We start from the raw sequence: 14,318 nt of genomic DNA on the forward strand, positions 1-14,318 counted from the left end.
TCCCCGACTTTGGAACTCGTTACCACCTCACATTAGAAACATAAAGTCAATCTCACAATACAAATCAGAACTCAAAACACACCTTTTTAGATCTGCTTTTTCCACCTGACACAATTGGTTTGCCTGATTTTATATTGATTTTATACATTGTCTTTTCTTATTTATTTTTATTTACTTTCTTTTTCTTTTCTTTCTTTCATTGTTACATCTTATTTTCTGTTACTGCTGATTTTATTCTTTGTACGGTGTCCTTGAGTGCCAGAAAGGCGCCTTGAAATAAAATGTATTATTATTATTATTATTAAAAGTTTAATAGATTTTAATAGTTTAAAAGTGGAAGAAATGGATGTTACTGATTACGCTGATAAATACTGTATGTAAAAACTACTTTAAGATATGAACATTAGGATGTAAAGATATATTTTATTTTTAAAAAGTCCACTGCGACTGCAAACATCATAAAAGCAAAACTCCTAGAAGACAGTTTAAGCAGAAAAGTCTGCAGCCAGAGCAAATTAGACACCTCAGAAGAAACAACGTGAGGTAACATTGACCTAATTTCAAAAATGTATTTTGATGGGGCGAGGGGATTACATTTTTGCCGTGAAATTTCCACCTTTCCTGCAGTGAAGCTGGATTATTTCCAGCCTTTAAGGTTGTGCCAACTTCTCCAGTAGTTGAAATGTTTGCCTCTCTGTCATGATGGGAAAACGCAAGCGTTTGACTCACGGTGGAGTTGAAGCGCAGGTGGCAGATGTTACACGATATGATGGGCTTCTTCTTCGGCTGAGCCACGCCGAAGGTGTGGTTGATCACCGCTTTCTGAACCGGGTCCATCTGCAAGACGGATATACAAAATCTAAGGGCAAAGACTGCAAAACGAGTACATTTTAACAACCCTAATTTAAAAACTAATCATATATTTAAATATAACAAAGACAAAAGAAGACCATTCTGAGTAAAGCATTATGTGACAACATGGAAATTGTTTCTGTATTTTTATGATGTGCAAATTCCAGAACTGCTTCCTGGCGTCTTACGGCGTTGAAATTGGGGAAGAAGCTGAGCGGCGAGGAGCCGTTAACCCTGAGAGGCAGGAAGCGCTCCAGCTGGGGATGAGCCTGCGACGGAAGGGGTCGACCCGGGAGCGGCAGGGAGCCGAGGAGCGGGTGGACCTGGTTCTGGGTCAGCGCGCCTGAAGGAGGAGTAATCACATTTCAGCGATATGCGGAGAGACAGGTTTTAGTCCTTCATATTGCTGGGCCTGCGTGCGCTGCAACAGAGGCAGATTTCAGAGCACGCCTGGAACCCACACAGTGAATGATTCACTCAGTGAAATCTTAATGACTTCAGTAATAGCAGGGGACAAATGAGTGGCCTTTTCCTGCTTCAGAAGCCCATTGTTTATCTTGAGAAATGTGTCTGGCCTTTAAGCAGAACTCCAGTGTCTGTAATTGTGCGCTTCTTCCTCTGATCCTGCAAACATTTCAGTCAAAAAAGGATTAAACAGTTTGCAGGTTTTCAGAATTTTTTTTTTTTTTTCTGCGCACCAATTTTCTGCTTTTCTGCATTTCCTTACATCTGGAGTGTTATTATTCCCCGCCGCCAAAAGGCGGATGATTGTGGTTGTGTCTGTCTGTTAGCAAAATATCTCATGAACCACAGGTTGGTAGAGGTGGGCAGATCGATCCAAATATCAATAATACCAACGTAGGTGTTGATATCAGTGTAATAAGATCGATGCTTTAGTTTCAGTACCTGAAAAAGAGAACCTGTTTTCATTTGTTTGAGTGATCATTTTGGGCACTTTGCTCATTTAAGAAAAAAATCCAGACACAGCAAAACTTGTTTTATTACAGTTCCAATGATTCTGAACAAGAACTTTTATTATGATAATTAAATATTTTCTACTTACTTAAAACTTTGTCCACATTCTGTCCTTGGATTTTGCAGTTTGATGATGTTTCCACCCTAATTGGTAATTGGTATCGTGTATACTTGGTATCAGATTGGTACCAAATTTGCCAGCATCGCCCAACTTTACTGGATGTATTTTAATGAAACTCTCAGAAAGTAAACACTGGATGAACATCTACAACTGATAAATATTAGAGTCAATCCAATTCAACATGGGCCCCGCAGCTAATCGACACTAGCCAACACAAGAATGGCTCTAACTCAGTCAGCTTGTCAAATATCGAGCTAAAATCTGACGTGGCTGTGGCTGAGAGTCATTCACAACACATACTGTGAGCACGACACCTCGCCATATCACATGAGACTGTGCATTATGTTACTTTTGACCAAAACAGCTGCAACTCCAGCATTAAAGACAGCTAGGTCTTTATTTATTATAATGAATTCCGCAGTAATTTCACCACTGCTTCTTGTCTTAAATTCTCCTTCCACATGACCTCTCATCTCGCCACATTTAACTCTGGTTGACCCGAGCGCTTTCAGACGCCCCACGCTTTAACGAGCAACGACCTTTACCTAGACCCGGAGCAGCATTAAAGTGCCGTGTCTTACATAAGCAAGCTAATTACAGACGTTTGGAAGGACTCATCTGAACGCCTTGAGGCTGTCTGATAATAAAGTCATATAAAAAATGTGGAGATAAAACAAAAAAACAGTTTTATTTTGCAATATTAGGAAAAAACTGTAGGATGTTTTTGTTTTTTAAAGCAGGATAAAAGGTGAAATTAAAAAACACAAATGCCTGTTATTTTTGCTCCTCATTTTAAAGACTTTAAAAATGCAGTTTGACAAGATGGAGGGTAAATTTGGCTGCGGCAGGAAGGAAAATATCAGAAGGAGCTCGGTGAGACGGAAGAAAGGAAAACTGCCCGGCAGCAGGTGTCTCCTGCCAAGAAAAACTGAATGAAGCAGGAATTTATTCCAAATGAGGATAAAGAGAGAACCGTGTATGAAAGGAAGATATCTGGAAAAAAAACACCTCCTATACAAATGTATAGATTTATTTCTGTCAGGTTTTATGAACTGAAAGTGAAATTTGGTGAATATATTATATTAAACTGAAAGAAAAGAGGGAAACAAATGTCAATTCTGACAAACTTTTATGGAACAAACTGCTTCAGCGTTCAGTACAAAAGCTCAGAAAGTGTATTATTCATTCACAGTAAGACATTTTTCCCAAAAAGGGACTTTGTTGTGAAACTGAAGGCAAATTATTTTATTTCTTACAGCATAAAAGCAAAGCAACAGGAAGGCAATTTTCCCCAATTGTCTGCCTCTTTCGCTCTCAGAATTTCAGAATTTATCTCTGAAAGTGACGCAGGCTTGAAAGTCTTTGAGAATTAGCTTTTATTTTCTATTTTTACTTTATTTCTTAAAACGTTTCAGAGCCGAGCATCGACAAAAAAAGTGAAGGCTGGATTGAGAAAAGAAAAATCTTTTTTTTAGTTTGATTTTTATAGGTTAAATATGTTGAAATGATGCGTTTGAGTGACAGAGTCATGTCAAACAAAAAGGTCACAGAGAGTTCGGAGACAATTGGCGTTTCATCGCGGGTGTCCGGTTGTTTAACGACGAAGCAGCAGCAGCACTGCCTTCTTGCTTTTTGTGGCAGAGGATACATTAAAAGGAAAATGACAGCTTTAAAGCTGCGTGAGCGGAACCAGATGTCTCACACAGAGAAGAAAAGGGAAAATGTAAACACGACTGCATGTCATTATAGAAGTTGCCACAACACAAATTAAAAAAAGAAATAAAATATTGCTTTATGACACATCAATTTATGTGCATTTTCTTTGGGAATCTTCTTTACTGTGAACATTAATGAAAGAAGAAGCAAAATTTTATGGGTAGAGGACATTTTTTTTTTTCCTTTTTGTTTGCTTTTGGACAGTCATGTTTCTTCTTGGGTATTGATCCAGAAAGCCTTTCTCTGGAGAATAATGCAAAAAAACCCCAAAAACAGCCAAATTATCAATGACAGAAAGTACTTAAATACAAACTTTATCTTGGGGAAAAAATATCAACAAGAGGAGCAAATGATTCATATTAATGTCTGACCTCTTTGTTTCCTTTTTTAAGAAAAAAAATTATATGTTTAAGACTAAACAGGGAGAAATAAAACTGGGACATTATAGTTCATGTCTTAAAAAGAAGAATAAAAGTATCTACTATATACAGGCTATGGGGCATTTAATGTGGGACATATACAGGCTATGGGGCATTTAATGTGGGACATATACAGGCTATAGGGCATTTAATGTGGGACATTTTCAAGACACTAAAAACAAAATAAAGCGGAACATCGATGCAGTACGTTTCCTTCAGGTGTGTGGGAATTTATTCAGAAACCATAAAATTCTCATCACTTATAATAAGTGACAGTAAAATATCAAAAGAAACATCTTCTACTCAAAACGACCAGTCCAAAAGTTGGAAACACGTCTTCCTCAAATTCATCAAAAAATGTAAAATCTACTCAGCAGGTTTTGACTAACTTCTTCTTACCAGCCTCCAATAGGCAGATAATAATGTTATTTGTCACTGCAGTGCTTGTTTGCGAACAAAAATGGTTATATAATATAACCACTGGACGAATTTTAACTAAACTCTGAGGAATTAATCGATTAACCTTTGGAGTCAATCCAATTCAAGATGGTTGCCACGGCTAATCGACCTTAGCCAACGTAAAAAGGGCTACAACTCAGTTAATTTGACAGATATTGAGCTAAGTTTTTAGGCGCCGGTAGCTGAGAGTCATTCACAACACGTACTCTGACATCTTGTGAAACTGGGCATCACGTTATTATCAAGGTTTGACCAATATGGATCCCTTCAAGGAATGCTAGGCCTTTAATTTAAAGATGAAACTCCAACATCTGGTCAAAAAAACCAAAAACTGACTGACTAAATAAATATCCATCAGTAAATGTCAGACACTTCTTAGTCTTGGTCTAAAAGTTACAAACATTAAGAAACTGGAAGCCAAGCTACACATCCCTGCTTCATGCATCTGTTTAAATTAGAATTTGTAAACTGTTTTAAATGCTAAATTTGTCAATTAGAACTTGCAGAGCAAACAGGCCTGATTCTAACGGTTCATTTGATCTCTGACCGGTACCATTCAGCCTGAATCTGTGCAGGCCACACACACACACACACACACACACACACACACATACACACAAAACATGACACCATACACACCTATTGGCTGTTCTCTGATTCAATTAACTCAAATCCCATTTTCATTTAAATTCTCCACCACGACCTTTCGAGTATCACTAATTCCAATGAAGTCAATTAAATTGCGTTACACTGGCTAACAAACTGAGTGACAGCGCTGAGGGAAACGAGCTGCGGTGAGAGGCGACCACAGGCGGATGAGACGGTTTGTTTCTCCTCCGCACCTAATCTGCCAGTCAGGAGCACTGATTTTCTCTCCCACGTAGATCTGAAATTAATCTCGGTAATCTCGTACACATATAGTCACAAAACATCCGGCCGAGAGGTTTAATTATCTACGTTTCGCGCCGAACGAACCATCTGGCAACAAGATGAAGGCGCCGTTTCCATTCAGAATCCAGTCACATTGTAATAATTTAGATTCATTTGCTATTGGACGGACTTTGGCTGATGAGTCTTTCTTTTATATTTATAAAAACCTTTTCAAAGTTTTGGTGGATGTTTAAAGTAAAGTTTGACACCTTCTGAAAATGATTTGGAGATATTAATGATCGCAAAGACGTCGCTTTATGTTTCTGCATGTTTGAGCTAAAAGAAGAAGCACCCAAAACATGACAAATGGTATTTAACGTAGCCTTTTCACGCCACACTGGGGAAGGTGGAGAGATTTAAATCAGCTGTGACTTCTGATTGTTCTCGTCTCTCTTTGCTGCCACAAACGAAAAGCCACATTTTTAAATGAGCCGGTTCCTGATTGCTAATCTCCCCCTCTCTGATCCCGTTCGTCTTCTGATTAGGAAAGCTGGGAGTCTCAGTCACAGCAGCCAGTCCACTGAGAAGGAAGGAAAGATTACGAGCTGGAGAAATGACAGAATCTTAAAAAGGGGAAAACTTAATCTCTTTTATTTCCAAGATTGGGCTCTGGGTGACTCAACACCACGGCAATCACACAGATAAAACAACCGCCTTTTAAAAGCAGTAAAAGAAAATAAAAACTTGGATGCGTGACTTTAATAGCAGCAAACATTTCAGAGGAATGGCAGCTTTTTATGGTGCATTTCCTGGGATGTTCTGTTTGAGCTCCTCTCTGTTTTCACTCTGAACCAACATGGAGACGTGCGCTCATTTCTGACATGTTAACAACGTCCCCCGATGAGCCTCATCTGTGCACTTCCAGCGCTTGTTGACACTGACAGCTGTGTTAAGGCTCCGTCCTGTCACAGACATAGAGAGCATTCTGCTGCATTGCCAGCCTAAAAATATACACAATTAATCATTCTCCATTGTTAACACCTTAGTAAATTCAAGGAGACATGGATGAGACAGTGTTTCCCCCTCCCTACTTCTGAATGTCCACATGGACATGTTAATGAAAGAAAATGCATAATTTATTTTCTTTTCGTTCCATGTAATAGAAATCTGTATATGCATATATGTTTTGGACATACTCTCTTGTCTCTCTTGTGATGAGGTCTCACTACTTTCCTTGTATTTCGTCTCATTATGACAAATATAAGTGTTAATAAAAATGATAATTTACCGTTTAAAAACAGAAACAACTGTTTTAAGGAGCGAGAAGCACAACAAACTTGGTTTCAACCTCTTGCCTCTGCTTGCTTCTCCTCACTTTTTATCTTCACCCAAACTAAAAAACACGAGTAAACAGAGCACTAATGCTGCGCTGTTCCTGCTGTGTCGCACCTTCCTGGTGACACGGCTGTTTTATGTCATAGTATTATTCCTGTGCGGCGTTGGAACACCGACCACATAAGGATTTGAGCGTGTAGTCGTGTTGTAATCAAGTCCACCTAACCCGAAACCGAGTCAAGACCAAGACTGAGGAAGGAGGAGAGCAAGTCCAAGACCAAACTAATGATGACCACGGATGTAATCAGAATATTTCTGCATTTTTCCTCCCGCTAAAAAGAAAAGCGATATGTGGAAATGGTAGTATAATATAAATAGATGTACATTATATATTGAATTCAAACTTATATAATACAATTCCACATCACTGACCTTTAGAAAGCCTCTAAGCTGTAAGCAGTATGAAGAAGAAATATAAAAACACCTTACTGCTGCTAAATTATGACTCCCCGAACAGAATTGCAAATTATACAGCGTGTATTGACTTGTATGATGGGTATATGATCTGTAATAAACTGAAGCATCAGTCTACGAGTCATATTCAATATATTTATTTCAAATGTAAAACCATATTTGTGAGGGTGACAGTAAAAAATAATTCCCCTCCATTTTGCACAGACCTTTCAAAAGTAGCAACCAGTAAGTGCTGTCATAATCAGAGTTTCAGCAAAAGTGAGTCTGTCAACTTTCAGCATGATTTATGTCAAAAGTGGCGAGGCAGTGAGACTCCAATCTTGGTAAATTTAATGCTTGAAGACGATTGTTGTTTCTCTGCTTCGGTCTTCTCATCCTTTAGGCACGCCATGGTGGGAGTGTTAAAACTTTAAAAGTAAAGAACTTTCCCGGGTGCGTTCGAATGCAGTCAGGTGTCTGATTCTCAGCTGGGAAAGAAATGTTACTGCAGCTGTAGTCTTGACTAGTCTTGACTTCAGAGACCGAGTGAAAATGTAGTCCATTCCGAGACAAGACCTTGGTCTCAAGGTAGGCAGGAAGGCAGGAACAGCTTCCTGCTAATCAGAAATATGCATACTGAGCACACACAACCACTCATAGGATGTTCTGAATTGTTAAATAACCACCCATGGCTCCAATGTCACTAAAAAGTCAAATTTTTTAAATTTATTTTAAAAGAAGCAACACTTTGGGTATGATTTCACAGCTGATGAAGTGCTCTGGTGTCCTGTGATGTGTTCACAGTGAAATTACGTTAAATCAGGGGTCTACAACCTACGGCTCTGGGGCCACAGGCAGCTCTTTGGTCCCTCTGCAGCAGCTCTCTAGAGCTTTGACCAAAAACTAACATGGAAATAAAACAACAGCAACAAAACTGAGAAGCAACAGTTTGCTTTTTATAAAATCTTATAAAAATTAATAAAATGAGGATCTCTGCCTTTAAGAAATTTATCGAGTCACAATTAAATTTAGAACAAACTGGCCTAATTTTTACTTGATTCTAATTATATGCTTTATTATTTTTAAAGTGGAGTACTTATATCAATTTTCCACAATTATAAAAAGAACTCACCTATGCCTGCATAGTTGAGTGTTTAGATTTTCTCTACACAAAATTGGTTTCATTTTTTGGTTCCTTTAAAAGAGTTTGGTCTATTTCTTTGTTCTAACATGTACAAATTACAATAATTATGAACTGTTCCTTAAAGATTTTGAATTTCATAATGTCACAAACTATTTACGAAACACTTAACGAGTTGTTCTATCGTATTTCATGCTTCAAATACATTTTGCGGCTCTGGAAAAAATTGTATTTAGTGGGGAAAAAGAGCAGGAATGGTTCTTCTGATTATAAAAGGTTGAAGACCCCGGCATTAAATCAACCTGAAGTTGATAAAAATGTAATTTACGCAGTACGTTTCCCCCGTTTTATAACTTGTAAATTTGAAAGGGCGTTTATTTTATATCTGCTGAAGACATCAGGGCCTCGCCGCGTCATAAATCTGAGCCGAGATCAGGTGTCATTTTAACGACCTGCGGAGATTGTTGACATTAGCGCCAAATAAAGAGCTTCTGTTAAAACTGTATATCTCCATCAAAGCAGACAGTGATTATTCTGAGGCTGGGGGCTCTGTAAAGACTAATATTCAGAATTACAATCACATCCTCTGCAAACATATCAAATAAAAATGAGTTTATGATTATCAACATATGCAACATTTAACCTTTTCTATCAGCAAATAACCCTCCTACAGACACTTTTCATACATAAAGCGTAAAAACTTTATGCTTTATCTTTAGCTGACTGCAATCTTTCCATTTGCAAAACAGAAGTTAATAATAGCTCTCAGCTAATACAGCGGGCAGGATTAAACACCAAATTGTGGCGTTTGAATGCAAAATAGGTGTCTTTTCTCCTGCCAGAGGTTCGCTGTTAAGCCTGCAGAATTCAAATCATAAAAACTGAATGGCACGTTTTCCCTCTCTGTAATAGCACAGCTTTTCTGAGTCATAAAACACAAGTGGTTGGTGCACTGCGCTTTTGCAGTAATGATGATGCCATTCATTGCTTACACAACAGGCATAGTGCCGGGCATTTATGATGAGCTCTGGAGGATGAATTAGCATCCATTAAAATGCCTATTGACAGCTTCGCTATAAGCTCATTCCACTGGAAAAGAAAAAAAGAAAGAGTGTGAAGGTCTAATTTCCATGATGGGTTGAAATGCTGCCCCTGCTGAGCTCCGTGTGGTCTTTAAATAAATCATCTTTATTGTGACAAAGTGCATTTAGGCCACAACTGGCAGCCAACAGGAAGATTCTCCAGCTGCCTGTTAGCGTCTATTTAAAACAGCTGCAGCCGGCAGAACCAGCGGCTTCAGGGGGATTTCTACCTGCAGGGCAACCACCCAGCCCTGATCGGGCTCCCCCTCGTATTCTGGCCCACTTTCAGCCGAAGCGCCGTGCGGCCATTTTCACCGCAGGGGCTGTTAGCTCTGATCAATTCTGTTCAAGGTGAAATTCAGGACCTGCCTCCTGCCTCCTCTGGTCAGAGGAAATCCAGAGAACAATGTCCACATAGAATCCCTGCTCGTCCCAAGATTAAACGAGCTAACGGCTAGTCTGAGCAAAGCCAGGACCAACGTGGATTGCTGCCGTCTTCAAAACTTTCAAAATCTCAAAAGCTTCACGCAAACGCTACTTTATAATTTACATTAACACCAGTTTCTCATTACAATGTTATTTATATAGAACTCAATGATAATTTCCCAGTGCAACTAGCATCGGCAGCTAGCTGTAGCACTTGTGGTGCAGCCTTGGGCACTTTTATCAGGAATGTTATAATATTTCTGCTGGAAAATCTTTGTTATGGGAAACTGACAGCAAGGTAAAAGTTTATAAAACAGAATTTAAAACATTAGAAACCCTTTGGGATTGCAGATGTTTTAAGGTGGAAGTAATCTAGTTTGGTCTCAACCTCATTTGGACAAACTCCAAACTGCAACAGGTAAGATATTAGTTGTTTCTAGTCTTTCCAAGAGCTGAACTGTCTAAAAGTTTATCTATTTTTTTGGCTCTTGAGGTCTTATCTGCATGATCTCCTGCATCATCGTTCTTCATCGGGAACACTGAGGTCAAACAACAAGATGTTCTTAGATAATCCAAGATCAAAACACAAAAACAGAGGCGATCGCACCTTTGTTATCATCATTCATGATTTGTAGAATATTCTGTTTATGTCACGATTTGAAAATAGGACCCATGGACGAAAATAAACTTTAGGAGCTTAAACGGAATTTCCAAATTATCTATGAACATGCCGGGACAAATGGAGGTAAATGAAGACTCTCACAACAGGAACTGAGACCAAGAAACATATTCTGTATACAAAAGGAAGTAATCACAAAATGAAAAACAACTGTGCTGATGAGACCTCGGGGGGTGGAAGCGACCAACAGACTCCAAAAATAAACCAGGAAGTAGCTGGATAAAATAATAAAACATAACATAATAAAAACAAAACCTATGAGAACCAGTCTAAGATCTGCTCAGAGATTAGAAACTTTAAAAGCATCCAAGTTGAGCTTCACAGCTAAATTTTATTCGTTGTTTTTACTGTGTTTTATGGAACGACTTCACTATTTTGTTAGTTTGTTCTACTTATTCCCAACTATTTCAGCCTTTGCATCTTATTAGGTTTTGCTGTGCAGCACCTTGACGCAACTTTATTTTGTTTATAAAGTGCTTTATAAATAAAAATGACATTGACTTTAGGATTCGTCTTAGGCTTTTTATACAAGCCGCTGATAAAAATCAGCAAGCAAATGCAAATCCTGCTTCTGGAAAGAATTGATTTTTTTTTTTTGGTTTTTATTTTCCACAACCATTTGGGTGCATAAAATTAACATTTCTGGAGAAGCAATTTATGAGAAGGTATTCTGTGTGGACACGATGTGTTAAAGCACGGTTTGTGTTTGTGGTCTACTTTAGACAGAATCTTTTAGATTCTGCTTTTGTTTTTATTGCCTTGCCACTTTTTTTTTTTTGTCAGGGAAGTCTAACACCAGCCTATTCCCTGTTGAGTCCTCCGCTCAGCTCGTCACAACATAAAGACTGCTCAGATAATCTTTGCTGTTTCCATTAGCGACCTTCTGTCCTTTACATAATGCGCTGTATCAAACACACTTAAAATAAACCACCACCATCTGCCTGAACTCAGATAAGAGTCCAATCAGAAACGCTGAATGGCAGCCGGCGAATGTGTAGCACGTACTTATTGGTATTTAAAGTCTGTGCTGAGCTTTATCTGCCTCATGAACTTGGTAATTAGCAGCTTTTCTGACTCGATGCTCCTCTCCGAGCTGCAGTAAACACGGCCGTCTGCCCGACGGAGGGGAGGGAGGCAGCCTCAGAGATCTCACCTTGACAGGATTATCGAGGCTACTTTAAGGAAGAAGATGTACATTTATGAGCAGCGAGCAGTTTCTAATATCATCAATGCACTCTCAACTTTACACCTAAACAAACAAAAAAAAAGTCCACTCAAAACTTGTTTTATCCTCCAGGAACATTTCCATTCAGGGTTACACAGGTGTGGATACAAACACAGAGACAAATAAGACCACCATCCATTCCCACATTCAGCCAGCAGCCTGGATTCAATGTGACAGATATTGTGGCATAATATCAGAAACCAATTTAAGCACGCAGATTTAAACAAAATTATTAAAATATAGATTTTAAATGTAAATGCCAGGAGGTGCAACAGTTTCATTCAGCTAAGCTCTGAGTAAAACAAACAATATTACCTTCACACTCACCCTGGTGTAATCTTTAAGACTTTTAAATGTTAATGAAATGATAAACACTAGAGCTTAAAATGTACCCTTAGAGACAAAAATGCATTTGTTTAAATATGTGAATTCCTGAGATTAAAAGAGATTTATAGGTGAAAATATTAAGATATTTAAGAAGCACAGGTTTGTTTTTGAGGATTTTCTTTTAACATTTAGGATCAAGTTCATGTTTAAGACTCCTTAAATTGTGTTAAAAATTTTATTATAGCAGCATAAAGTAAAGTAACAGAAGTTACCTATAGATACCCACTGCCTTTGTTTCTCTACGGTAAGAAATGTGCAGATATTCACCAATTATACCGGAGTAATAAATAGGGAGGGGGTTTATAATATGTCTAGGTTGTTTTGTCTCAATTCAGACATGAATGAATCTGAACAGCTTCACAAATGTCAAAAATCAATTTTCTGTTGTAAGTAACGTACTGTTCAGAAATGAAAATGGCGGAACAGTGAGGTATGGAAGTACTACATGCATCAACAATCGTTGTATAATTGAAGCCCTCTGAATCGTAATCGAATCGTTAGGTGTTTAAAGATTTCCAGCCAAGTATTATATATATATATATATATATATATATATATATATATATATATATATATATATATATCTGAATAAAGTGTACTATAATGTCTTCTTGCAGCAACATATTTCAGCACGTTTTCATTATCTGGCTAATTTCAGGGCAACTATTCAGATTTGGAAGCAGAATGAGAAAGAAAATTGAATGCTCTCAAACGGCTTTTTCAAAATAAAACCAGAACAATTTCCTAAATAAATTGAAAACACCAGTACCAAACAACAAGGTCACAATAAAACACCAAAACAAAGAACAGAATCTTGTTGGTGAAGACATAAATTTTGTTTATGTTGGACACCGCTGAGCTAAAATGACCCCTTCCTGTATGAATTTATTAGCATTTGAAATTCAGATACAATTATTTGGTGAAACAAATTGTGTTCTTCTTTACTGACTCATAAGTTACAGGGGAGGTGATATAATCTGTAACACAGTGGAAGACAGTGTGTTCTCAGAGCTACGTGTCCAACATGCAAAAAAATCATCCTTTTCCATCCATCATTACCTGATATCCTCTCGCCAAACTTAACTACATGACAGAAATTCATGGCATGTGTCTAAACCATTAAAATGCCTAAACTTAGCCGGTCCTGGCACGTTGCTCTGCTGCCAGGATTCATCTGGAAGAAATTATGCTCTTATTTTGACGTAGAACATGAGTCACCCTGGGCTTCATTGTGTACAAGAGAGTGTAATATAATTAAAAGCTGGAAATGAGTGCGTAACCCATCATCTTTTAACATCCTTTGATGCTTTTAAACTAATTACTCTGCTATCAGGATGCCTAAAAGATTCCTGCACATTAAATCCACATTAACCAGCCCTCGTGTCGAACTATTTACTCGTAATAAACAGGATCTGGCTCATCAAAGTGAGACAACAACACATTACGTTTACTGCACAGAAAAAGTGAGCAAATTTAGTTTTACTTTCATTGATCATCATTCAACTTATAGTATTTCTTTACCTCCAAATATCACTAAAGGAATGTTAATTTGTTAAAAAAAATCCCACTCCAGGAAGGGATAAAATGTAGGTTAAGATTAATTTAGTGGTTTGGAGAACGGAAGTATGAATTGTTTTGGGTTTTTTTTTAGGTTTGTGTGTGTGTTTTCTGGACTCCCGCGGCCATTACTAGTCAAGCTAATCAAGCTCACGCTGACAGGACACGGCCACGACTGATCAGAGCTGTCAGAGAGCGTTAACACGACTCCGTCCCAAGGTAGCACATTTCAATTTCACTCCACCAAACTAAAGGTCTGGATTGAAAGAAAAAAAAGCAAAAAACACCACACAAAACAAGACAGGCTGTCACATTTAAACTGCTAAAATGCACTCAAATGAGCTCGTACAGAGAGCTCAAATACGCTCAGATGTAAAAGCAGCGTGGACACTGATGGGAGGAACATGTTGTCCTGTCATGAAGCGCACGTTCCAGTTTGACACTGAAAACTTAAGATCGTAAAAGCTGCGGTTCTCCTGCGTGCACGTCGGTTTTCAACTTCTGGGATCAAGATGTTCTCTTACAGTGATTCTAAATGTTTTCAACTGTGCTGCACATCAGGACCATCATCTTCGGCTACTCCTGCCTGACACCGTTGACTAGTTTTGGGTAAACCGTTGA

General features: G+C 38.3%; 1 protein-coding gene across 3 annotated transcripts in view; it reads right to left on the reverse strand.

Moving 5' to 3' along the window:
• Window positions 1-14,318, reverse strand: part of LOC108248557 (zinc finger protein 385D) — a 62,538-nt gene that overhangs the window by 9,096 nt on the left and 39,124 nt on the right. For all 3 annotated transcript variants that reach the window (XM_017437414.3, XM_037980808.1, XM_037980809.1), the window contains 2 exons: window positions 1,041-1,195; window positions 730-837 (listed from right to left, as the gene is read on the reverse strand). In XM_017437414.3, coding sequence (XP_017292903.1) covers window positions 730-837; window positions 1,041-1,195 — 263 coding nt within the window. The remainder of the gene's footprint in view (window positions 1-729; window positions 838-1,040; window positions 1,196-14,318) is intronic.

Source organism: Kryptolebias marmoratus, linkage group LG17, assembly GCF_001649575.2.
Source record: "Kryptolebias marmoratus isolate JLee-2015 linkage group LG17, ASM164957v2, whole genome shotgun sequence".
In the NCBI taxonomy this organism is placed as follows: Eukaryota; Metazoa; Chordata; class Actinopteri; order Cyprinodontiformes; family Rivulidae; genus Kryptolebias; species Kryptolebias marmoratus.